This window comes from Elgaria multicarinata, chromosome 1 (assembly GCF_023053635.1).
Source record: "Elgaria multicarinata webbii isolate HBS135686 ecotype San Diego chromosome 1, rElgMul1.1.pri, whole genome shotgun sequence".
Lineage (NCBI taxonomy): Eukaryota > Metazoa > Chordata > Lepidosauria > Squamata > Anguidae > Elgaria > Elgaria multicarinata.
The window spans coordinates 177141879-177169612 of record NC_086171.1 but is presented as its reverse complement, the minus strand read 5'-3'; the positions used below and the strand labels follow the sequence as shown (position 1 = coordinate 177169612).

At 43.1% G+C, this 27734-nt stretch overlaps 1 protein-coding gene across 1 annotated transcript in view; it reads right to left on the bottom strand.

Annotated features, from left to right (window-relative positions):
- PKP1 (plakophilin 1) overlaps positions 1-19785 on the bottom strand; it is a 57859-nt gene extending 38074 nt beyond the window's left edge. The window contains exons 1-2 of the mRNA XM_063144000.1: positions 19558-19785; positions 4338-4438 (exon numbers count right to left, since the gene is read on the bottom strand). Coding sequence (XP_063000070.1) covers positions 4338-4438; positions 19558-19774 — 318 coding nt within the window. The 5' untranslated portion in view covers positions 19775-19785. The remainder of the gene's footprint in view (positions 1-4337; positions 4439-19557) is intronic.
- Between the last annotated feature and the right edge of the window lie 7949 nt (positions 19786-27734).

Here is a 27734-nt window from a genome sequence, read left to right as displayed (position 1 = left end):
TTAATTAGGCTGCCCATGCCCTCTGGAAAATTCCAGAAACCTCCTGGGAGAGCTGGGGGTCCGGAGGAACCAGACTTAGGGCCCAAAATACTGGGGTTGTGGTTACTGGGCCCGCAACAACCCCAACCCCAACTTACCAGGCCTAAATTTCCCTGGCCAGTGGCGGCAGCCCGAACTCATGCGAGATCTCGGCAGCTGGCTGGGAACTCTGCGAGACCCAGCCAACAGCCGAGATCTCACGTGACTTCGGGCAAGATTCAAGATGGCCACTGCGAGGGGTGGGCGGTGAGAGCGAGGTGAGTGGTTGGGGGCTGCGTGCAGGAACTTCCAGCAATGCAGCCTCCAGCACCCCACCCCCCCAGCACTGAAGAAGAAGAAGCAGAAGAAGTAGAAGAAGTAGAAGAAGCAGCAGCAGCAAGAAGAAGAAGCAGAAGCAACAAGAAGAAGCAAAAAAAAAGCAAGGAGGAGGAGGAGAAGATAGAGGAGGAGGTAAGACTGAGGTTTGTTTGTGTGTGAGAGAGAATGTGTGGGTGCATGGGGTGCATGGGGTCTTTGAGTGAATGCATGTGTGCATGCATGTGTGCATGTGTGCTTTTGGAGTGAGTGATGCCGAGTCTGTGTGTGTGTGTGCGCGTGCACGCACACATATTCTGGCAGTGTGAGTGTATTGATGTCTGAATGGGATGCCTGGTTGTTTGACTGAATGAATGCATGTGCATGTTTGTAGTGGGGGTGGCTGTAGTTTTCTGTGAGTTGGGGGGATGATTTGGAGGTGATGTTCCTATTAAATAATGCATTTTAGACCCATAGACCTTCCTTTCCAATTTGTTTACAATAATTGGCATGATGTATATTTTGTAACAGTGGCTGACAATTGTTCATCCTTCTTAAAGAAACTTTTTAAAAATTAACAGGGTTGCTATCATCATCATCATCATCATCATCATCATCATCATCTATCTCTCTTTTCTTGCTTGTGGTGGTTTTTCTAGATGAACATGATGGGCTTTGCCAAGTCATGTTGTCTTTTACTGATTCAGAAATGTCCTGACTATTGAACATGTTTTAAGTATGACTGCTTTCTGGATGTTGGCATGCATGTATTTTGGTAGGCCTAATTTTTGAAGGTTTTCTGTAAAAACAACCACGATGTCATGCTGGTGACTGATGTGACTAACAAATAATTGTAAGTTTTTCCTGTTGCCATAGTTCTTTAACTTCCATATCCAGTGGTGTATATTTTTCTTTTCTGCAACATTTTTGTCATTAGGTATTGCAATTTCAATGTAGGTGTGTTTTTCTCAGTTGTTTTTGACTGTTCTGTCTGGTTGAAATTGAAACAAGCTAAGACAAGCTTTAATCCATTTTGTTCCATGGCTAACGTTTGCAAGCTAATAGTTTATACTCTTTCTGAATGTTTGGTTGCTTGGTTGTTGTATACTTGTCAACTGCTTCATTTGTTCAGTGGTAGCAGTATGCAGTAAGGTGATGGGGAAACAGTGTTAAATGTTAGGAAAGGTTAGACTATGGTCATCCAGTGAAGGATTTGCAGTCAGAAAAGATATTTGAGGGAAGAGAAGACTGTATCACACACAGGGCTCATCTACACCAAGCAGGATATTCCACTTTGAAAGCGGTATAGAAAAGCCAGGAGCCACACTACTGCTTTATAGCAGTATTGAAGTGTACTGACAACTGTTGGGGCCCATGACACATACCATATACCACTTTCATAACACTTTCATAGTGTTATATCCTGCTTGGTGTAGATGTGTCATGGGCCCCAACAGTTGTCAGTGCACCTCAGTACCACTATAAAGTAGTAGTGTAGCTCCTGCAGTGCAGTTGAATACCTCTATAAAGAAATAGTGCGGCTCCTGCCTTTCTATACCACTTTCATAGTGGAATACCCTGCTTGGTGTAGCTGAGCACACTGTGTAGCAAAAGCTTCAACGTACAGCAAAAGCTACAGAAGTAGGAATGACTGAAGTTAATTTCAGATACATTGAATGTCTCACTTATACTTTATTCCAGTGATTTTAACATTAAGATGTTATGTAGAACAGGTTTGTCTTAATTGTGTGCTGTGAAATCAGACCTGTGACCAAGGGCATGTTTGGGTGGGCACGCCCCTTTTGGGGGGCTGGACATGCTGGTGAGCATTCCCCTTGGGGGCTGGACATGTTGGTGGGCATACCCCCATGGGGCAGCCATGTTGTCCTCCTTTTTGGTTTCCAAAATATGGTCACCCTATCTTAATAGGATGGGAATGGTAGACTCCTCACAGCAGTGCTGGGAGGCTGCTGGGTGGGGAATACTCTGCACATTTCTAAGGGCTAGGGCAGGGTTGCAGAAAGGGATTGGCTCAGGATTGAGCCAGGAGGATGCCCAGTGATGAGTAAAGCAAGAAAACCAGGCCAGTTCCTTTGGGCATGGGTTAGGTATTAAGCAGCTGTCCTCCACAGTGCTCCTACTGGTAGAGCCAGTGTGGTGTAGTGGCTAGAGTGTTGGACTGGGAGTCCAGGAGATCCAGGTTCTAGTCCCCACTCAGCCATGGAAACCCACTGGGTGACTTTGGGCCAGTCACAGACTCTCAGCCCAGCCTACCTCACAGGGTTGTTGTGAGGATAAAATGGAGAGGAGGAGGGGAATTATGTATGCTGCCTTGGGTTCCTTGAAGGAAAAAATGCAGGATATAAATGCAATAATAAATAAATAAATATTGCAGTTGCCATCTTTAAAAGAGTTATGAGGTTACTAGCTGTACCTGGCGTAACATACGCTGTTGTAGCATATCTTAAAGTTTATTAATTAAATATTGCGGGGGCAGGGGCTGCTTGGAGGCCACCGATACAGTGCCATCTGGCAGACCTGGGGGTGCAGGGAGGTCGGGGAAAGGGGAGCAAGTGTCCCCCTCTCCCCGGGGTTCCTGTCAGCCTTGGGCCACCCGCCCAGCTCGCATGAGATTAGGCCAGTAATGAGATTACTACTCAATCATATTACTTGTTCTGTTCAAACACTGCTTCTGATTGGCTCCAGCAAACCTCACAAGATTTGTGAGGCTTAAAAGGTTGTCACACAGAGGAGGGCCAGGATCTGTTCTCGATCATCCCAGAGTTCAGGACATGGAATAATGGGCTCAAGTTGCAGGAAGCCAGATTCTGGCTGGACATCAGGAAAAACTTCCTGACTGTTAGAGCAGTATGACAATGGAAACAATTACCTAGAGAGATAGTGTGCTCTCCCACACTAGAGGCATTCAAGATGCAGCTGGACAGCCATCTGCCAGGTATGCTTTATGGTGGATTCCTTCATTGAGCAGGGAGTTGGACTTGATGGCCTTAAAGGCCCCTTCCAACTCTACTATTCTATGATTCTATAGCATTTTGACATGCTGTATAGATATATAGATTCAGAGGAATATGTTGGCATAAGCATCCTCAAGCATGTACTACAATTTAGCCTCATTTTTTTCTGGCCATGGCAATGGTATTGCAGGCTGGACCTGATCCTGTTAAAGAGGACCTTTTTCCAATGACCTCACTGAATTTAAGCATTTCTGAGTAGATAATTGGAATCTAGATTACTTGATTGAGCAACATATCAAATAGCATCACAGCAATGTGTCATTCTTGTTTTGAAGGAGCTACGATTCCAAGACAGAAAATTGTTCTCTTAAATTTTTCCTTGATGGCAGGTATTGATTCATGCTTAATTATTGTATTACAGGGAGGTCAAAGCTTTTTCAGCCCAAGGGCTGAAAGCTCTTGAGGACCGCATTCCAGCAGTGGGAAGGGGCCGAAGGCAAAAGTGGCTTTGGCCAAAAATACTAAGAGTACCAAACATACCAGCATATATTGACCCTTTTCAGATGACACACTAAGCCATGGGGTTTAAGCATTCTGAGCTAAACATTATGGCTTAGTGTATCATGTGAACCATTCTTATCCATGGTGGCTACATAACCACAGTTTAAACATGCTCACTAACTGTTTGCAGCAAAAGGGTTAGCAGCCTAACCATGGCTTAGTGTGTTGTCTGAACAGGCCCTTTGTCTTAAAGCTGTTACTGCCAGGAAACAGTAACAGCTACACTTCCTACACTTAGGAAAGGCAACTTGACCTTTCAGAATGTCAAGGAGCCAGGAAAACATCAAAGGATGGAGGAACAGGCTTTGGGCCAAGGATAGGAGGCATGGCCAGCTAAGGAACCCCAGAGGACTGGATTTGGCCCATGGACCTGAGGTTCAACATTCCTGCTTTAAGGGGTGCTTTATAACAGAAGACCCCACCATTGGCTCCCAACATCACAAAAAAGGGTCTAAGAGAAAACCTTACCGAATGGCCCCAGTTGTTGTTTCCTATGTGGGTTTTGGCATAGTAGCTACCACGGGCTGTTCCATAGTTGTAACCATCAGCCAGGCCATCATACATGGAACCTGCAAGCAGAGCAAGAGTATTAGGTGTGAAAAAGTTGAGCTCCAGACACTGATTCAAGTGGAGCACTTTGCTCTCAGGGAGATAAATCTCTCTCCCCCTTCTTCGGAAATTAAAAAGCAATAGGGTCAGTGGACATGAAAGAGAAGAAAGCTGCTTTCCTAATGGATATGGCTGCATTACACACAAATCTAAGCAGCAATTGGCAAGTGAAAGCCATAAGAACACAAGGAGACCCTGTTCAGACAACATGCTAAGCCAGGGTGATTAAGCATTTCAAACTAAACATTATGGCTTAGCATGTTATGTGAATCATTCCTATCCATGGCGGCTACATGACCATGGTTTAAACATGTTCACTAACCATTTGCTGCAAAAGGGTTAGTGGCCTAACAGTGGCTTAATGTGTTGTCTGAACAGGCCCAAGAACATAAGAAGAGCCATGCTGGATCAGACCAAGGGTTCATCCAGTACAGCATTCTGTTCACCCAGTGGCCAAACAGCTGTTGGACAGGAACTCATAAGCAGGACTCTCCCATCCATGTTCCCCAGCAACTGGTGTACATGGACTTACTGTCTCTGATACTAGGTGTAGCACATAGCCATCAGGACTAGTAGCCATTGATACCCTTCTCTTCTAGGAATGTATCCAGCCCCTTTTAAAGCCATCCAAATTGGTGGCCATCACTCTACATCTTGTGGTACTGAATTCCATAGTTTAATTATACTCTGTGTGAAGAAGTACCTCCTTTTATCTGTCCCGAACCTCTCACCAACCAGCTTCATGGGATGGCCTCATTTCTAGTAATATGAGAGAGGGAGAAAAATGTCTCCCTATTCAGTTCACTTGACTCCTCTTGTGTTAAGACAATTTTTTTAAAATGCATGTAATCCAGAAAATTGAATTTTAATCTGCAATCTTACCAAATTTTGATTTGTGTACAACATCATTTCAGCTGAAAAGCTGGCCTGATGACAAAAATGTCAAATTAACGGGCAAACGTCATAATATAATGCCAAGGGAGATTTCTCATATCACCTCTAATATATAAATTCCAACTTTACAAGCAGGGCTGTCAAGAGGATATTCTGCAATCCATATACTATTTGTATTTTTGCTGGGAGATACGATTTCTGGCCATTTTACAGCTCCCCCAAATCCCCCATAACAGGTTAAACAGTACTCCTAACTGTTGTTCCACTAACATAAATATTCAGTATGAGCAAGGATAATATGACTGTTCCCTTAATTTGCAACATAGATCAGCATGATAGTATACATTGAGAATCATCAGACAGGGTGGGGGGAGGATCGCATTTCCTTACCGTTGCTTTCCCCCACGCTTCTGTCCCACAATACTTCCTCTTTCTTCACACAGGGGAAGAAAGAGGAAGTAAACAGTGACCACGTGACCCATTCAATGGCCATTTTTATCGCACCACTTTCCCTGCATACAGCAGGAAATGGCAGCACATTTTTTTTAAAAAAAAAGCATTTAAAAGGGTCTATTTTGTGATGGAAAGAAGGCAAGAAGGAGTGGGAGATACATGAGAGATGGACGTCATCATCAAAACGACCTAGGGACATCCATAAGTGGGGAGTAATGAGCAGACAATAACACACTCATCTGATGATGCTCATTGTTCTCTCACAAACGGAACCATTCCTTTCATGGAAACTTTTCCAACTGCCCTCGTTTATAAAGCCCTATGAGGAAACCCTCACTTGACTTCCCTTTGAATGTTTACATAGTGTACAAATAGTGACAAAAGCCTTGTTTACCATCTTCAACAACAAAGATCAGTTCTAAGCTGTCAAATCTTTAAAATCAAATTGAGAAGGCAACAGAATATAAACAGATGTCTAAAATGATGAGAAATCTTTTGTCCTCCAAAACATTCACTGACATTGGATGCATCAGCAGTAAACACTCAGGTCTGATTTAAGGGAGGGAAAAGCACTTTAGATTAGAGGTGATTTACACCAAAGTTATAGGTGCCTGCCCTTCCTGAGTAATAAGGATCAAACACAAGATTTGGTGAGTGAAGCCTGGGATCAGTTGTCACATCTCACTGTTTGTAAGTGAGTGTGCAGGATGTTCCCCACGGAGGGGGGAGGGATCTATAAAAATGGGTAAGGCAATTATATTTTATAGGACCAAATTCTATTGGTGTAAGAATTAGTCAGCTTTTTGAATTCTCAAGCATCTCCATGAACAGATGGTCTCAGCCGTATGTGACAAATTACAGAGGGATGGCCATGTAAAAAAAAGAAAAGTATTGTGGCACCTTAAAGACTAACTGCGCTGTGATGGCAGTGACACAAACATCTTTGTTGTTTTCAGCAATACACACTAGAAGTTCACCACTGGTTTTGATTTGTGCATTTACAATGAATTGATGTATTACGAAATCAGACTGCCCAATAACCAAAGTTCTCTGGCTGGTATACAAAAAGAAAAGGGGGGAAAAGGGGGGGGGAAATAAAACCACAATAAAACAATAATTAAAGGCCTTTTCTGTTGTGGCCCCTCAGCTGTACAATGAGCGCCCCAGAGAGATTTGCCTGGCTCCTATGTTGTACTCCTTTTGGTACCAGGTGAAGCCCTTTTTATTTTCCCAGTGTTTTAGAATTTTAGCATCCTAGTCTTTTCGTTCTGCTGTTTTAAATCTGTATTTTAAATCTCAGCATTGCTGTTAGGTTTTATTCTGGTTGTACTTTTATATTGTGGTTCCAAGCCTCCATATTTTATATTTTCTGTTATACCTTGTGGTTTAAATTTTGTGAACCACCCAGAGAGCTTTGGCTATTGAGGGTGAGGGATATAGAAATGAAATAAACAAACAAATAGCACAGAATAAAATAACACAAAGTAAAATAGCAAAAAGCACTAAAACTCAATATACACAAGATATTCTGTCACATTTCACAAAATTGATAAGATTTCTCATAATATGTTATGCCAATGCCCCAACTAGCCTAGAACTTTGCAATAATGGTGTGCAACAAATACATCAAAGGAAGTATGCATGAAACCAAAAGTTGGCCATACCCTCTGAGTTTCAATTATTAATAATCAAATGAGGCATGGAGACACCCTGAATATGAGGTGGAGGCAGCAATACTATACCCACTTACCTGGGAGTAAGCATTGAACTCCATGGGAGTCACTTTTGTGAAGACATGTAGAAGATTGCACTGTTAATCTCTGTTTAATACCACTAGTTGCCATTTCATATACAAAAAGCATTCTTCTAGAAGAGAAAGATATATTCCTGGCTGCTGTAAGGTCAAACTATCCACACAACAATGAAAGTTTACTTTATATACATATGAGACAGTCCTAAGGAAGTTGCAAATAACCCATTTTACACCCCTGATGCAAAAAATAGCATATTTTTACTGTGGCGGATAAGTGTCCTGAACAGGGAGCAAGTGTGAGAAATTTCTCACTGGGTCCAGGGAAAAATTGATGACTGGATGCACAAACTTTTGTGCAATTAAGCTAATTGTGGATGTGATGCACAGCAATTATTCAAATTTCTGTGAATAATCTTTTTATAGAGGTGCCTATGTTTTTGAATGAGGAACATGATGCGCAATTAAGCCAATTACGGTTGGTAATGCCCATCCAATGTGGAACAATGGTTCAAACATGCATTGTGAAAAACACACATCTTTTTTTATGGCTACATCCCAAACATATGACAAAAGTTTGTGGGGAGTTAAGAAGCCATCCATAAAAAGCTTATTAGTGGTGTCATATTTTGGTGCTGTGGTGTGAGCGCCCTTGTGTACAAGCTCTTGATGCAAGCTAAGTGTCCAGAGAACCATCTCCCATACATCACCCAGAGTCTCCAGCTACACCCTTGTAGGTGGGAGAGTGGGCTGGATGGTTGACAGTGTTTTCCTGTCAGTTATCTTTGGGCACGTCTACACCTCCTGGCGTGCCGAGAGGGAGGGGGAGGATCTCGCAATATGCTGATTGCGAGATCCTCCCCCTGCGTCCACATGCGGCGCGCGATGTCCAGGGAGGAAGGAGGATGTTGCGCCCGCCATTTTTCTTTTTAAGAATACAGGAGCTGGAGCGCCCTTGCGCTCCAGCGAAAAAGTAAGTAAAAAAGAAGAAGCCCCAACCCCGCTCCCCACCACCCCCGCGATGGCCCTGGACTCTTCCTGTCCTGGCTCTTTCCCTCAGATGACCCCTGCTACTCCCAGGGAAGAAGCTGGGCCGGCGGGCCACACTACCCGTGGTCCTTGGGATCATCCCGGGACCGCGGGAAAAGCCGCAAATAAAGGGTATGGCAATATCTCAGGGAAATGCACGGATCTTCCCTCCCTACTCCTGGGATCCCCTGTGTGTCATGTGGACACACAGGGACAACCCTGGGACGATCTCCAGGATATTGCCCAGTGTAAACATGCCCTTTGTTTCTTGGGAGTTGTGTGCTTGTATTCCAGATAAATCATAATTATTATTAAAAAAAACTAATTAAACCTCTAGCCACTTTTTGTTCTATGAGGTTGTTCCCTGGCTTAGAGCACTCTCCTGACTTGGAGCAGATCGGCCTAATGCGGGGAAGGAGAGGTTGGGTTTCATTACAGGCTTAGCAAGTTTCCCCAGCCTTAAGCACTTTTGTATCAGTTTTTGCAAGTGTATTATTTAGCTCCATGAGATTAAGGAAAGCCCCTTTTGAAACTGGAAGTGCTACAAGGAGAAAAGAAGTCTGGGTGCTTGGACTGTGTTGGGATAATGGCTACATAGAGCAGACATCCCCAACTTGGTGCCCTCCAGATGTGTTGGACTACAATCCCCATCCTCCCTAGCTGCTTGGGTGAGGATGATGGAAGTTGCAGTCAAAGATATCTGGAGAGCGGCATGGTCTGAGAGCACATAATGCCACAACCTTGCTCAAGCTTAGCAGGTCTGTCTTTGGGCATGTAAGCTGCCTTGAGAAGATGGATGAAAGGTGGGATAGAAACATAATAAAATAAACAAAAGGTCCAAATTGGGCCAGCTTCACAATTTATGTGGCAACTGTGTTTATCTAGGACGCACTGAGGTTAGCATCGTGTTTGCTACAGTAAACACATGAAGTGTGAAGGTGAAATGTATGCCTACAGCTACACAATGCACACATGATGAGGACCCATATCCCCTTGCAGCTCCCTGAAACATGTCCCCAAGGGCTTAGAGGAATGTACCTCCATCACACTTTAGCTATTTACATAGCAAACACTGGTAGAGCTATATTGAACACAATTGTGACATAAAACATGAAATGGTGCTAAGCCAGCAAGCTAACTTAGTCCTTCAGCTAATTGCCATCTCTTACCGGTACCCTGGCCTATCTCACACAATGGTTGTGAGGTCAAAATGCTGTTCTGAGCTCTCTTCTCCAGCTTGCTGCTACACAAATGGGCAACATTACACTCGTAGGGGAATGACAAGTCATGGCGCTCTCTTGGGTTCCCAGTGTTACAGTTTTGATACTTAGTGGCTCGGTGCATTATCTGAATGTGATCCCCACTCGCCAATTTCTCTAATATAAATTCAATACTGCAGTGCATTGCTTCTGTGGGAAGTGAGGAGGACTGGAGGGGCAGTGTTCAAAATGGCATTTTTCCTCACGTGAGTCTCTTAAGTGACAGATATTAGATAAATAGGCTGACTTGACAAACTACACTTACACATTTCTTTGCTTTAGTCCACTGGGAATAATTTTACAAGGTAGCGTAAATGCTTCCTTTACAAGCATACTGTAATTATTCACTGGTCTTCCTGTTCATTTCATCAGGTCCCCACATGTAATCCAACAGGTCTCACACATACCTGAAGGTTTCCGAGCGCTCACAGGCGAAACTATGCTGTCACTCTACCTGCAATAGTTCTGTGACAATAATCTACTTCCAAGGTAGCAACAAGGTAGGCCCTTTTTCCCCACAGAAGCCAGATCTACACCAAGCAGGATATTCCACTATGAAAGCAGTATATATGAGGCAGGAGCCACACTACTGCTTTATAGCAGTATTGAAGTGCACTAATAACTGTTGAGGCCTATTGACACATTCCATATACCGCTTTCATAGTGCTATATCCTGCTTGGTGTAGATCTGGCCTCAGATACTGCTAAACAGAATTACATGAATAGATTTATAAAGTTGAAATCACTTTTCTTATGTTCATTTTTGGTGCAACTAGCAGCCCAAGACAATTATTCAAAATCTGTTAACCCAGATCCTATAATCACTTTTGAAACAGGAGCTGTGATATACACACAGATGTTCCAGAAGATTCTTCACTCTTCAATGGAACAGTGCAACTCTATAAGTGGAAAGAGATTAATGGACAGAGCAGCCCCCTCCACTAAAATGAATAAAGCACCCTAAGATTGCTGAACACCCGGATTTTACAGGGCCTGCCAGAAGGAAGTACTTTGCACAGCGCATAAACTGAAATTCATTTCCACAACACATTGATGGCCACCAATTTGAATGGCTTTAAAAGGACATATTCGTGGAGGATAAGGCTATCAATGCCATGGCTAGTCCTGATGGCTATAAGCTACCTCCAACATCAGGGTCAATATACCTATGTAAATCAGTTGCTGGGAAATATGGATAGGAGGGTCCTGCTGCACTCTTTGGACACAATGTAAACAGAATGCTGTACTAGATGGCCCCTTGGGTTTTCTTATGTTCTTAACTGAAAAATGCCAAAACTGGAAGGGGGAATCATGCAGAGCCATTTGTGCTAAATGTTCCTCCAACACACGTGTGCAACAAAAGAATGCACTGTGAATGAGAATACATGCCAGTTTTGAAGCATCCTGTAGGGCAGCCATCCTCAACTTGGTGCCCTCCAGATGTGTTGGACTTCAATTCCCATCAGCCCCAGCCAACATAGTTAATGGGCAGGAATGCTGGGAGATGTAGTCCAAAACATCTGGAGGGCACCTGGTTTGGGAAAACTGATGCAGGGATTTGACCCTTAATAACAAGTGCATGGAGATGACAGTTGCCATTTGGAAGGGTGCCTATGCTCAGCCTGTACGGTTTGTCACCACCACTCAGCTGAGAAAGCCAGCCCAGAGAAGAGCTCAAGGCCTTTCCACTAACTTGATCAACTGCTTCCTGGTTGTTGTTGTTTTCTCACCCCACCTCTCAGCCAGTGTAGTATTGCACGCAGGGCAAGATGCCCAGGGCCCCATGCAGCAGAATGAGAAGGATGACCTTCAAATTTAGCAGCTTTACCACACTTTGATCCCTTTAATTGGGGGAAAAATCATTATTGGGAGAAAGTAACTCTCCACTCCCAGAGGCAATTAGCCCAAGGTGCCGGAATTTTTGAAAACCAAAATTGGCAGAACCTCTGCGTGTATATGCTTTGCAGCAATCTTACTGCTTTGGACTGGCTAACCAGCAAGCTAGTCTAATCTTTGAAATGGAAAGCAAAACCATACAGATAAGATTATGGCAGAAGTTCTGGTGTCCAGGAATCGTAGAGTACTGGGAGAAAGGAAAGGGCATGTATCTGGAAGTTCACTCATTGCCACACTTCACCTTTCTACGCATTACTGGAGTTCATTTTTGTTATTAGCTGATCATGATTGGGTTTTGTAAGGCCCAAGTGTTCTGAATTATTTAATTCCAGTTTGTTGACTGCCTGAAGTTCTTACAACATAACCTAGCTAGTTATCCATGCTCTCATAACCCCTCGTTTGGATGAATGCAATGTGTTGTATGTAGGGCTGCCTTTGAAAATGGTCCAGAAACTTCAACTGGTACAAAACAGGGCAGCATGTTTACTAACAGGGACTGGCCAATGAGACCACATCTCGCCAGTCCTTTTCCAACTTCACAGGCTGCCAGTCCAGGTCCGGGCCCGATTCAAAGTGCTGGTATTAACATTTAAAGCCCTAAACGGCTTGGGGCCGGGCTATCTGAAGGAACACCTCCTCCTATATGTACCTGCCCAAACCCTAAGGTCGTCCTCAGGGGTCCTTCTCTGTGAGCCCCTGCCAAAGGAGGTAAGGCAGGTGGCTACCAGGAGGAGGGCCTTCTCTGCTGTGGCACCCCGGCTGTGGAATGAGCTCCCTAAGGAGGTTCACCTGGCACCTACACTATATTCTTTCAGACGCCAGGTGAAGACCTTTTTTATTCTCTCAGCATTTTAACAGTTTATCAATTTAATTTTAACTTTGCTGTTTTAAGTTTGTATTTTAAATTTGTATTCCTGCACCGCTGCTGATTTTTATCCTGGTTGTGCTTTTATATTGTATTTTATATCATGTTTTTATACTGTTTGTTTTACACTTTGAATGGTTTTAATTTTTGTGAACCGCCCAAGGAGCTTCGGCTATTGGGCAGTATAAAAAGGCAATAAATAAATAAATAAATATCCCCAGCATCTTGCTTTTCATCTTGCTGGGGTAAAAGATCCTGCTCACATTTTCGCTTATAAGGAAAAGCTATTAATTTGTGAAAATTGTGTGACACAGAGCTAATCTGCACTTTAATGCTACATCTTCCTTTGGGTTTTGGATATAATGGCCCAGCCATTTCATACTCCATAACTCTGAATAGTTTATGGCTAGAGCATAGCAACTGGTACCACAGAATATGGCAACATATACAACAATGCAACTGTATGGTTTGATGTGTTTATGCTTTCTCAGTTGCACTGGCTTCTGGTTCATTTCTAGGTCCAATTTAAAGTGCTGGTTTTCACTTTTAACATCCTAAATGGGTTCTCCCATATTTATCTACCTGAACCATAAGATCTTCTTCAGATGCCCTACTCTGAGGCTGGTGTAGAGGGAGGGAGGGGGGGCAATCCCGGACTTACCTGCTTCCAGGATCGTCCCTGTGTGTCTAAACAGAAGCACGACATCCCGGATGGGAGGAGGGATGTTGTACCGACTATTTTTAAAAAATCCAAAAAACAGGAGCTGGAACACACTTGCGCTTCAGCACAAAGTACAAAAAAGTAAAAAAAAATCACCGATCTCACTCCCCACCCCACCCCTGATGGCCCTGGACTCCTCCCATCCAAGCTACTTCACTCTGCTGACCCCCGCTACTTGCGGGGAGGAGGGAAGAAGACGGGACAGGCGCCAACACTGCCTGCAGTCCTTGGGATCGTCCCAGGACCACGGGTAAAACCGGGATAACAGAGGTCTCAGTTATCCTGGGGAAATGGAGGGATCATCACTCCCTGCTCCTGGGATCCCCTATGCGTCATTTGGATGCAAAGGGATGATCCAGGGATGATCCCGGGGGAAAAGGCCGGTGTAGGAAGGGCCTGAGTGTGTCTTCTGAGTGTGTCTGAGTGAAGTGAGGTGAATATCCACCAGGAAGAGGGTCCTTTTGGTGGTTCCACCTGAGCATGTAGTAACCTTCCTAGACAGATTCACCTGGTGCTATTCTTACGATCTTTTTGGCACCAGGTGAAGACGTTCCTATTCATCCAGACCTTTTAAATAACAGATTTGAGTTGGGCATCTCAACGTTAAAGTCTATGTTTTAAATTTGGGGGTTGCTGCACATTTTGGATCATGTTGTATTTTATGCTGCATTTAATTTTATGGTTTTACATTTTATTTTGCACCTAAGGTATTTTTTTATTTACTGTAATGCAAAGAAAGAAAGAAAGAAAGAAAGAAAGAAAGAAAGGCAGACAGACAGACAGAAAGAGGTTATGTCATGAATTTGTCTAAATTAGTGGTGGGAAACTGATAGTCCTCCAGATATTGTTGGACTCCAAGTCCCATGTGTCCCAGTCTGCATGGCAAATTCTCATCAGGAATGATGAGAATGGTAGTCCAGCAAAATCTGGAGGGTCCCATGTTCCCCATCTAAATGCACATATTGACCTATATACAGAGGGCTAATTCATACTTTATCCAAAGAGCATACAACTATCTTACTTTGTTCCACAAACTATACACAAAAATTAAACCTAATTTAAAACCAATCATGATGATATATTTTAGATCTTTCCTCATACCATGTACTTAGTACATTGCAGTTATCTTGCCTGCTATTGTACTGTCAGCCAGCTGGCAATTTGTGAGCCCTTCGTTAAAAGTATCATAATTGGTGCTGTGTTTCATGAATAGTTTTATTTCGTGGACTTTCCTCCTCCCCCTCATTTTCCCAACCTTTCTTGTTTTCAGAATGTGTTGAACGAGACAGATATTATTGAGTATCTTGAGGCATTCCTCAATTTCTGATTCTTGTTTGTAATGACTAAGGGTGCTTCCAGATGAGGTTATTGTGAAATCGCAAAATTCATGGAATTTTATATGGTCTCCATACAGCGTCATCTTCTACTTGTAACCTTCCTATGTTTCCCCAGTACTTCTATCTTTTTCCACACCAGAGAAAACATCTTAAGGAGAGAAAGATGGATTAGTTCTACAAAGCCTTTTGATTGGCATTGCTCGGAGCCATCCATCTGGAAGCATTCTAGGTGATAGATGATGCACAAATGTCTCCGTTGTCCAGGCACTACTAAAATGTCCTTAAAAGTCTGTTGAGCTTATGATAACTTTCTGAAAACACAAGTATGATGGAATGACTTTATTACCCTCTATTAATCTGTCCATTGAAGAGGAACATTTATAGACTGCATTATGTCCTTTTATAAAACCGTCAGCCACCTATGTTTATTCTGTTTCTTGCTATAATTTTTACCATGATGATAGATGCTCAATTTAGGCTTATTTGATTGTACCTCTTTTACATACTGGCATTATATAAGCAACTTTTCATTCAGGCAGGCTGCCCAAAATGGCTGTTTCTCTGCAATTACATATCTAAGTTCCATCAGAACTCTAAAGAGATTACCATCTGGTTTCAGTTACTTATTGCTGCTCAGACAGCAGAGTTTTTTTTTTTTGAGAATCCCTTTAGTTGTGCAACAGCTTTATGAAGCTTACATACATGCTATCCTGCCATAAATCACACATTTGTAATGCACAATTAATTTGAAAAGGACTTGTAGGCTTAGTATCTTGATGTTTTAAAAAGACATATATTCGGGTGTTTCCTGAGCTATTTCCATAACTAAAGATCAACTCACAGGTTTCACTTTTTCTCTCTGGAACAGAAAATCCACGATGTTATTCTACAACTGCAGAAGGAGCTTTAATATGAGGTAGAAAGTAGATGGCTGTCTTTTAAAAAGAATGATATTTTAGTGCTTCCAAATGGAAATACTGATCTTGTGATTGATCAACTATTTCATTCATTTTAATGAAAATGATAGAAATTAAGGATGCTGAAGAATTTCATTCAGCCTACATTTTAAACTGAACTGACCTAGGCCAGATCTATACCAAGCAGGATAGGACACCTTGAAAACGGTTTGCAAACTACATGGAGGGTGTCCTGGGCCACAACAGTTGTCACTACTGTTATAAACTGTTTTAAAGCAGTAGTGGAGATCCTGCCTTAAATTGCACTTCCTGGATTAATACACACATCAGAATGCAGTTAAGGTTTAGATTGCGCAGTGCTTCAAATTTTGTGATGGAGTTCTTGGCTGACAAAGATGTGTAGTTAAGGAGGGGCAGGAAATGCACGTGTGTGTGTGTGTGTGTGTATTTTAATTCACAGAAAACACAACAGAATGGACCTATGATGAACACATGTGAAACTGACAGGACTGGAAATAGAATTTATCTGTCCACCCATAATAGAAATAAAAGGTTTGGGGTCACTGCTCAAAATAAATTTGTAAGTAATGCACTTGTTGAGACATATTTAAAAATGAAATGTCAACATTTTGACATTTCAAAGTGATACATTTGATACCATCTTGGGAAGGTACATCTACTTTTGGTAGATATTGTCAGCCTTGTGAGTCCTAGGAATCTTGCATTCTCCACAGCCTTCATTAATAGAAGGGTGGTGGACCTAGTTTACAGAACAGTAAATCATAGACTTGGTTTATTTTTATTTTATTTTTTAAAAAAACCCAGTTGTGGCTATATTGATATCTTGGAAGATTCTTCTAAACACATATTCTAAACATGGTACACAGTTCTGTTTCTTTGGTGTTTCTCTTAGAAAAAGTGCCAACCGCTTCCTCACCACTGCCATACCACTGCCCACTCACTTGTCCTCTCCCTCTGCCCCCAATCTCCACTGCTGCCCAAAGGCAGAAAGAGCCAGGGTTCAGCTCCTTATTCTTGTCATTGCTTGCATGTTTGGTTGGAGAGGGAAACTGTACAGGCAGTGACATTAAGGAGGAGCAGAAGCAGAACTGGAGGTTCCAGGGATCTGAGGCCCACCCCTCAATTGGGGTGGGCCTCAGCAGGTGCCCAAGAACCTGATGATCCCTGATGATGGCCCTGCTTAGAAATGAAAAGCCATCATGGAAAGCTATGTCTGGAAGCAGAAGAAAAAAGATACAGGTGTTCTCTATATTTTCCAGTGTAGTGGTTTTAGGATATCCTTTCCCTTATATTTTTTTTCTCATTGGGTTGGAAAGCATCTTTGAGAGCAATTTTTAGCATCTTATTTCAATTTATACCCCTCCTATCTACAGTACAATCTAAGCAGACTTATGATGGTGTGTTAAGCAGCACCTTTCTCTGACACTCTTCTGCTCCTAGCTGTAGCCTTTCAAGCCCGTGTTTCATTTCAAAAAAGGTGGGGCAAGAGACACAAAACTAAGTGCCATGCCCAGCTTTGATCTAAGATGAGCATGACCTCAAAAGCTAGGCTTTTCGGGGGCCTCCCTGCCACCCAAAGCCAATGCTGAGAGAGTCTGATCTTTGATCCAGTCTGCTGCCACCCACTATGGCATCTCACAGACTAATCAGACTCATACAAGCCTTTCAGAGACAATCAAATACCTCAAGCTTCTGAAGGATAGTTATTGCATCTCCAATCTGGGGATCAATATATTTGTTGGGAAAATGTTGTAGTATAAATGACCATGTTTGATTCTATTTCACTGTAGGTAAACGTGCAGGTCTCGTCTCCTTGGTGCTTACATCAAGAAAGGCACACTTTTTTTTTTTACCCAATTTCTCCAATGTGAGAAAGTCAAATGCAAAATGGCACCTAAGAGGCAGAAAAATCCAAATCTTTATTTCCCTCTTTAGTATCAATTTATTTATTGTTATATCATCACTTTCCAGAATCCTCTCTCGGAAGGGGTCTTCCCTTAAAAGCAGCCTAGAAATCATTGTAAATAAAATAAATAAATCTTATCGTTCAAGAAAAACAAAACACTCGGCGGTCTTCATCACTATTCCAACAATGAAAGCCAGACCACAAAATGACATAATTAGCTCTTGAATAAAAAACCCCCGCTTTCCTGAAAATTGGCTAAGCCACTTTCTAACAACACTTAACCAGCCACAAAATTCTTGATCCATGGCAGATCTTGCTTAAAGAGGAGCAAGAACATTTGATGTGGAAGTTTTGGGTCACAGGGAACACACTGTTGTATCATATCCAACAATGAAGAAAAAACATTCAACTTATTTTATCCAGGAAGGATTCTTTGGGGTTACAACTACAAGACATGAGCAGGCTTATTGTACTCAGTTCTGGATAGCTCTCCTGAGTGACCATAAGCAAATGTTTTTGCCTTTCTAAGAAGGGTTTCCCAATTTGCCGATCGGCTTACATAGAAGCTAACCTGTGCTGTTTCATTCATGCAAGTCTTGGATTTTAAGTATCATATAGAAAACAATGCTAAAAAGAGGTTCATCTACATCCCTTAAAAGCTAACGCGTTGACTCTTATTCTTTTGTTTCGAAATGAATTTAAATTTACAAGGCCCTAGGTCTGATATACAGCAGATTCTCAAGTTTGAGATACAGAGGACAGACTAACCACATTTAGGGAAGAGTTACAAATCTTCAGCATTTTCCCACCAACAGTCCTGCCTTACTGAAAAAAGTAGCACGCCTTACTATCTATTTCTAAGGGTCACCAGGGATGTTACATACAACTGTCTAACATGCTGCTTCATGTTAGTGTTCTTAATTCATATCGTTGCTTCTCATAATCTGTTGTGAGTAGTTGGAAGCATAAATTCTTAAAGACCTGAGTCATGAAAATCTAAAGAAGATTTATAAATTTGGTTTCAGCAGACAAATTCACTGCATCATCATCATCTGCTTGCAATCACAAAACTTCACAGCTTCAAATAATAGGAGGCAGTGCTCCAAAATTAGATTTTAAAGATCCCATTTTTCTGTAACAGTCAATAATTGGGGACATAGAAGCCAGATTTTCATGTTTGGTTAATAATCCTAAGGTACAGTCACACACAAAGCACAAAGCTGCAGACGTTGACTAATTGTGCGTCTGTGGGATAATACGCTTTCCCCCACCCCAAGATCAAAAGTTGACACAAGACTGTAAAATAAAAACTTGTGAAGTTACAGAACATGTAGACTGACAGCAGAAATAAGTAATAACACAGTTTGACAGTCACAATAGCACTTCAATGGGCATGCATTAATTTCAACTGTTCAACTTTCCCAGGCTTAGAAAATCCAGTTGAAAATCCAGATAAGACCAAACACTTGGATTTCAGTGAACTTGTACTTTATAAATCCACTGATTTTAATGAGAAGTGCTTGACTAATGGGAATACTTCACACTGTCATTAAAGTCAGGGGGATTTAAAAGTGCTTAACTCTGGCTGGGCTGGGCCTGTCATTTACACCAATTAACAGAACCACAATAGAATCACAGAACCTTAAGAATGAATTGGGCCAGAACCCGCCTGGCTCCAGCCTTCTGTCTCAAGCCAAAAACATATACGCTTTTGCCCGCTCCACCTCCACCATTCCAAATCAACCCACATACTCCAAATCAAAGTCCTTTGATTTTTTTCAGAATTATCACGGCTAAACTGCAGAAGTATCAAGACTGGGATCCCCAAATCCCACATTGCAAAGTTTCCGTGATACAACAGAACCCTGCAGATAGAACCAAATACAGACACTTAAAGTAGACAATGTCCAATCGATGCCACCTATTCTTAAGCTCGCAGAGGCACCTGATGGAGCCACTGACCACAGTAGTGGCAAATTGAGCATGTGCAGAGAGCACCCCTTGCCATTCAGAGCAGTGGTAGGAACTCACCTCGGTTGGAGAGGCCCGCTGCATTGGACGCTGATGAAAGGGAGGACTTTTGCTTCTGCCGTTTCACCGTCATCATCACCTGCTCCTCGACCCTCTGCTTCCCTGTCCCCCTCGTTTTCAGCTTGTGATCCGAGGGCAATGCTAGAGTAGAGTTGGCCTGATCCTGGAAGCACTCATACGCCAGGGCTGTTTTCAGCGGAGCTGGAGAGTGAAGCATGATTGCAGAGATGGGGATATCACCTGTCTCTCCTTGGGAACTTCAAAAACAGAAACTGCAGCAGCAAAAATGCTTGATGTGATGTCGGGTGTCAGGGAGCCCTCCTTGCCATACGTCCCTCTGCCGACAGCTGCTCTTTCCCCACACTCGGCTCTCCTGTGTGTGAGTGAGCCGACACGCCCTTGGCTAGACTGGATATACAGCCTTCTGTCTAGGTCTGTGCACACACCCACTGCTGTGCTCTGGCTGCAGATCCCGAGACAGCACGACACACTCACCCAGGTGCTGTAGGGCTTGTGGCTGCGTTATTGCTTCTGTCAAGGGGAGCAGTGTTTTGAAAAGTCAACTTTTGGATAGCAAGGAATAAAGTGGCCATGGGAGGTGAATAGAGTGGAGGACAAAGTAACAGCTGGAACAAGGCCGGCTAAATACATTTTGCTACCTGAGGGTACCCTCCACACCCTCATCCACACTACTATTATACCTGCCTCTTCTTCCCACGAGTCCAAAGATATGGACCCCCAAACCCCAAAGAATTCAGGGGGGCAGAATTCAGGAGGGCCAGAGATAGCATGAGCTGTAAGATCCAGTATATGCCCTCTTTCCCCTTTGGTGCATTTACCCATGAAGAATTACTTGCATGGCCTGATCCTATCCATGTTGTAGGGGCTCAACAGGAATGGATCAGCTGCCCACCCCCTGATCAACATCTGCTGCTTGTGGTGGCTGCCTCACTTTGCCTAATGGTAGGGCCGGCCCTGAGCTGGAGAGGGAATTGCATCCTATGTAATAATTTTATCTTTGACTTTGCATTGCTGATTTTTTAAAGAACAGTCTGAATAAGGTTTGGGCCCTTTTACCAGGTGTCTCTTGTTGCAACCGGTTAGTACACCCTGCTCTGAATGCACTATTTCCCTCTTTTCCCTGTGCTGAATTAGGTCAGTAGTTAAGAATCAATTGTTCATTTGTTAATCCACAAAATAATTTCAGCCATATTGTTTGCAGGGAGAAATGGTGACCTTGAAGGAGTTTGACGCAGTTGGAATTCCACTTGGGCTGTGCCATGCATTCTCTGGAATGGTTGATTTTAGAGGAACTCAAAACAAGTTGATATCTGTGCAGCTCAGTTCCCCAACTACGAAATAGAATGAATCACATGCCTCCTAGGCCAGATGTTGTGGGGACAAGATTCTATCAAGGTCATATAACAGCCCCCTTTAAGGTATCACGGCTTCCACTGAATCTCTCTTTCCCCACTATGGAGCCATCTGGCTAGGCAAAATCTCCCTCCTACAGACCTGTAGGCCGAAACATCACAACCATATTCATGTTTAGAAGAAGAATGTCCTACAACTCCCAGCATGCCACAGCCGGCGCTGCGGCATGCTGGGAGTTGTAGGGCTTTTCTCTGTCTAAACCAGTGGTTCCCAAACTTTTTCAGGTTACCGCCCCCTTGGTTCCACAAACTCATGCCCAGCGCCCCCTACCCTACACTATAAAAATCATTATTCAGAACAGCGGTTTTCAACGACCCACTAAGGAAGATAATAACAATAAAATTCAAAACAGTAACAATTAATTGAATACTTTATTCAAAATCCAATTGGTGTGCCCTGCCATGCTGGCTGCAAACAGAGGCATTCGCTCTCTTTTCCCTCCCTCCCTCGGTAAGCCTGGGGTGGGTGCTTCCCATTTAGAGGGGATTCTAGGAGTTGAAGGACTTTCTTCTGTCTAAATATGCATAAAATTGTGCCTTTAACTTATCATGTCACACTAGCATGAATACAGGAATCAAATAGGATTTCCTTCTTCAGTGGAACACACTTACTTAGGAGTAAGCACCATTTTGTTATAGGAAAGGATAATGTATTTTAATTAAAATTTTAAAATAATTATCTGTCACCTGGTACAGAGTTTTCCTATGGAAAACCTAGCTGGGACTGAAGTAGAGGGGCACTAATTTTATTGTAGTTATTGTCTTTAAATATGGTTAAATATCCTACAGTTACCTTGCTATTCTATTTCTACAATTCATTTTCTCCTGTCTTTTCTTCACCCTCTCTTCATTTTCAGGCTGAATCCTATGCACATTTACCTCAGAGTAAGTTCTGTTGATCTCAGTGTGGTAAGTTCTATTGATCTGAGTAGACATACTTAGGATTGTGCTGCAGCTCTGCTTTTTATGGTGACACCATGTTTACCAAAAGAATGCTTGAAAAAAGGGGGTTGGACACCCTGAAATAAGCAAGGGCAGATAGGAATTGTTTCAGCAAGCATTCTGAAAAAAGTTGCTGCTGAAACTTTTTTAGTCAGGAAGGACCTGGGAAATTGCAATTCTCTCTCCCTCACGCTTTTCTTTTGTCTCCCAATCCTGTTGTAGTCCAGATTTTTTGGGGGGCGGGAGCACACACACAGACACACAGCATCTCTCTCTCTCTCTCCAACGCCCCCTCCCCACAAGCCTCACAATAGCTGCCGGGCTGATTAGGACAGGAGGGCAGCAGCTCAGAGGGGAGATGGCCCCAACCTGCAACTCCTGACTGGGGAAGGGAGCCTGGTGATACCTTGCAGCAGCACAAGCAGTCCTGCTCCTTACCCAGCTGGCCGCCGGCCTCCACGTGCTCCTTCCTCTCCGCTGCAAGGCTGCTGCTCCCGCCTTGTGCAGCAACTATCGCGAGAGGTCTGCCAGGGCAGCTTGTAGGAGAGAGCAGCTCTGGCTGAGGGAGGGAGCAGCGATGGTTCCAGCAGGAAAGAAGCCCCAGGCCCTCCTTGGCAGGAGAGGAGTGGGCAGAGCAGCTAAATTTGCCACTGTTTCATGCTCTGCTGCCTCCCTGTGGGCGCTTCACCCACCCCCTACTTCTGCTGGGGCTGCTGTAGGCTTGAGATAGGAAGAGAGAGTGGCTGCGTGAGTGAGAAAGTCCTTCCTGAGCAGGAGCGGTGTGGAGAGAGCAGCTGAATTTGCCGCTCTTTCCTGCTTGGTCCCTGGGTTTTAGGACCTTCTGGAGAGACCACCTCGAGCGCCCCCTGCCGTCCCTTTGCCTCTTAACGCCCCCTATGCAATCCCACCACCCCAAAGGACGCAATACCGCCCACTTTGGGAACCACTGATCTAAACACACATAGGATTGTGTCTTAAGAGGCTCAGCGTGGCCAAGAAAAATTAGGCTGTGATCTGCCAGGGGGATATGCAATGCGTGAGCAAGAGGACACAGTCTTCTACCCTTCTCAGCTGAAGCAACATTCCAATCCCGCCATAGCTGGAGAAGCAAGAATTGGTTGCAACAGCTTTTCTAGAGGGCTGTGAAATCTAATTCGCAGTTTGGGCAAAAAGAAGTAGAAGACTTCAATTGCTGCTACTGAGCATACTCAGTAGTATTAGAGGAAGAAAATGGAGATTTTTCTGTTCTGCATGGAATTAACTGCTACATGTTGAAGGGGATAGGAGCAGGGATGTGAGGTAAGGAGTTGTGATCCTGTGGTTAGGGAGCATGGAAGGAGTGTGCAACTTGTAGCCCTCTGTTTTGGACTACAACTCCCATCTGCTCTAACCAGCATAGCCAATGGGGAGGGATTATGGGACTTGTAGGCCAAAATATCTGGAAAGCCACAAGTTGCCCACCCATGAAGTAAAGGATGTAACTCTATTTTTCCTCACTGACCAGGGAGTTATCTAGTAATACATCATGTTAATCATTGTCTGAACTCTCTTTTAAACCAGAACATAACAGCTCTTCAGAATTCATCGGGTGCTCCTAAGTTCAGAACATTCAAATTCCACAGCTTCCTCTAGAACAGACCCCAGAACTCCAGTATTTTTAACATTGTGGTTGTCAACCTTAGCTATGTGTATTTTGGCAATAAACATCTCTAAGTATTTTCTAAAAAGACACAGTCACACACACACACACACACACACACACACACACACCTGTCTCCAGTGGCAAAGCTAATTTTATTTCTGTCTTTTATCTCTTTCCTTTTAATGAATAAAAATAAGCTCCCTACTGCTAAGGAGTGGAACTTCGTTTTTTCAGTAAATAGACTCAGCAAAAAGAAAGATGTGTATCCGGAAAAAAGGTCATAAAAGAAAAAAATAGATCAGGGATCATGAGTAGGTGAGGAAACAGATATTAATATGTGAGCATCAAAGTGCATTACGTCCCAATATTCAAAAACGCAAAAGAGGTTCTCAGAGCAAAACAATAAAATAAGTGAGCTTCTCCTGAAGGTAAATGAGAAATGGTATATTACAGTGAATTCAGATTCATATATGCACTTAACAAGAAAAGTTCTTGCACTAGTTACTAGTTTTTGCATCTGAGATCTTGTCAAGTCTACCTTGTTCGTCTGGACTACCATACTATAGAAATGAGGTCTTGCAAGGAAGACTGATTTGATAATGATCGGGCAGCACTATTTTTAACCCTTGTAAAACAGGTGGCCTAAAGTGGTACCCCAAATTCACCATTCATTGCAGAATTTCACAGAAATAGACCTACAACATAGTCTTCACCCATAACGTTTTCTGTCACCTGCATACTGTCACCAAATTAGAACTTCTTACTACTTAGCATTTTCTTCCTGGAAAAAAAAAGTCCAGTGTGGGACATAAACTATCCCCAGATTCTATTAATTTTACCACTGGGGTGTCATTATGTTTCCAAAACCAGGCGATATACAAGGGGTATAAAAATGTCCCATGGATTTTCCAAAGAAAACTGGTCTTAAGAATACCCTACTTAACACTTGCCCCCAAGAGCCCATTTTCACAAAGCATTGAAAAAGCTGAACACCATTAAACCAAGTACTTTTCAGATTAGAAAGCTCACTCAAAGAGCAGCCACTGATCATATTTAAACAGGAGCTTTCCACTAAACTCCTATCCCACGACCTTGCTTATACATTCTGTCACTGTCAGACTCATTTTGAGCAACCCACCAAGTTGGTGGACTTCAGAAGATAAGCAGATAGATTGTAGATTATGTTATCTGGGCACTTTACATCAGGGGTAGACAGCTTGTGGCTCTCCAGATGTTTTGGCCTCCCATGATCCCTTGCCATTGGCTATGATGCACCTCTCCAAGGCCATGGCTAGACCAGGCCTACTGTATCCCGGGATCATCCCTGTGCGTCCACATGATGCACAGGGGATCCCGGGAGCAGGGAGGGATGCTCCCTCCCTTGGCCCGGGATTTCACCCTACCCTTTAATCCCGCGTTTTTCCACGATCTCAGGATGATCCTGAGACTGGGGAACATGTGGCCAGGTGTTACGGGTTCTCCCAGCTCCTCGCAAGCTCAGGAGCTCTGTGCCCATCAGGGGTGGGGTGGGGGGAGGGCGAGGTTTGTGTTTTTTTTTAAACTTATCTTGTGTTCGAGCACACCTGTGCTCATTTCCCTTTAAAAACAAAACAAAATGGTGGCCGCAATGTCGAGCACCACATGTAGACCAGGGCTACAATCTCGTGATCATAAAATCGCAAGATCATTGCCCTACTAACCCCTCATCTAGCTATGGCCCAAGTCTTCAAGCCATAGCAGTCACAAGCTCATCTTCATTGGCAGGCACTCAGTTCATTCTAGTCCTATATGCTTCAACAGTAAGAACTCCCTCAAGAAACAAATGGAAGGGGTGCCTGACCCGAAAAAGATAAATTAGTTGAAGATCTAAAGAGAAAGATGTGATGGCCTTTTCATTATACATACCTAATAAATAGGCAAAGAGCAAATTCATACTTACAAGAGCAAACTTGGACAAACTTCATGTGCCACATACCAGGAATCCTACAACTTCAACTTCTTCTCCTTCTCCTTCTCCTTCTCCTCCTCCTCCTCCTCCTCCTCGTATGTATTTATTTTGGCTAATTTGTATTTTATTTATTTATTTTTTAAAAACATTTGTATCCCGCCCTATATCACTAGGATCTCAGATAAAATCATAAAATATAAAATAATAAATATACACAGCTAAAAACAAATTAAACTATTAATCAATTTAAAAGTAGTATATAATTTAAAAGCAGTAAAAACAATTAAAACAATTAAAAACAATTATTCCATCTTTCCATCCAGATGTGCCCAAGGTGTCTAACAAAATAAAATAACAGTATACATCACACAAAAATATGATTTCAATAAAACAAGGAAGGCGGAATATGGCAGATAAAACCCAACCAGCCAGATAGACATCTAGCAAGAGTTTTTAAGCCAGCCAGATAGATTTAAAAGCTCTTGCTAGATGTCTTCAAGAGGCAATGGAAAGCCATTAAACAGGGTACCAAATGGATCATCTGGGGCAGAGAGTTCCACAGTTTGGATGCTGCCATACAGAAGGCTTTCTCCAACATTTCTGCCAACCCCATGCCTCGTGTGCAGGTGGGATACACAAGGGAGCCTCCTTTGCCAATCTCAAGGGACACATGTTCATAATATTAACTCCCCCCACCCCGCCCCTGAATTTCTTGATTCAGCTCTTGATTCCACCTTGTGTGGGGCTTAAGCATTGGATTCTGTCAATGTACGTTGAAAATATTTTGTTCCATCTCTTCTGAAAGTATCATTACAGTGTATAAAGTTCTTGGGTGAAATAATATGGCAGCAAGGATGTTTGGGTGGTGGAAGTTAGCAGCTGGAGGAATTTGAAGAAGCCACAGCTCAGGTGCCCAGATTCACATATGCAGCATGTTGTGCACTCGATATGACATGATAATGCCATGAGTCATCCGGCACACCCTAAAATCTAGAGACACACCCTGAGCACTAGGCTTGATCAAAGCATTTTTCTTCTGCAGCCCTGCCAAGGCATTGATTGCAATCACAGGTCTTGCTGGCCCTATTTTCCTGCCAAAGAGCTTGAGATCTTTAGTTGGAACTTGTCAAAAGCTCTCTGATTGGGGAAATCTATAAATCCTTGTTTACAGTGTCTTCCTGGAAAGGAATAATTTATGTTAGGCCAAACAGCAGGCTATTTTAAGGAAGGCTCCTGTGCTGCACTTCTATCCCAAGCTAATACAACTCTCCCTATCTGATAGAAATGGGTTGGCTAGTCAGTGGGAGAGATATTGGGCAAAGGTGTGTTCCACCTGTAAAGAAATATCCAGAAGGAGTTGTAGGGCACTTTTCTGTCTCAACATGCATAGCATTGCACCCCTAATGAATACAGTATGGTGAGGGATAGATTTGCTGTAAGGGATATAGCTTTACAACAAGACAGAAGTAAGACTGCTGTTTGCAACTGAGGCCGCAGTCATACTAGCACTATGAGTAAGTCCAATAAACAAACAGATTATCTTATTTCTGAGTTAGGAAAGAACTCCGGATTGCATTGCAGTTTGGGGGAAGGCACTGGATGAATGCTGCAACATTTTGCATAAGGGTGAAGGCACATTAAACACAGATTTTCAAAACTATAGTGGAAGCTCTTGAAATAGCAGTGTGGTTTAGTAACGGGTGAGCAAGTACACCTGGGAAATGTAGTTTTATCAAGGTCTACTTGCACCTGGTGCAAGCAGACCGCACACAAGGCAAAGCTTACCTAATTAAAAGAAAAATAAAATCAGAGAATACAAAGGATGAGACCCAAGACAGGTTTGGCCTTGATACAGGAACAGCTGGCTGATTATGTGCCTTGGTAGATGGGATGACTTAGGTACACCAGAAAGTCAGAGCTGTGGAAAGGACCAGTCCATCTCCATTCATGAATTAGATGCACCACCTCATCTGCCATGCTATCCAGGTCCACATATGCTAGGCAGTCTGCCAGGCACCCAGAATAGGGAGTGGTTTTCTTTCACCCGTCCTGTTTACTGCTTCTAAGACAGCAGCAGCCAGATTAAAAGCACAGGAGAGAAAGTGGGGTGGTGGTGGAATAAGGCTTGTGTGTGGGTAGGAGGAAGGGGATAGAGAATCCATCTGTGGCTATGATACTTTGTAGGATGCCAAAGTCTATGCAATATTTAAAC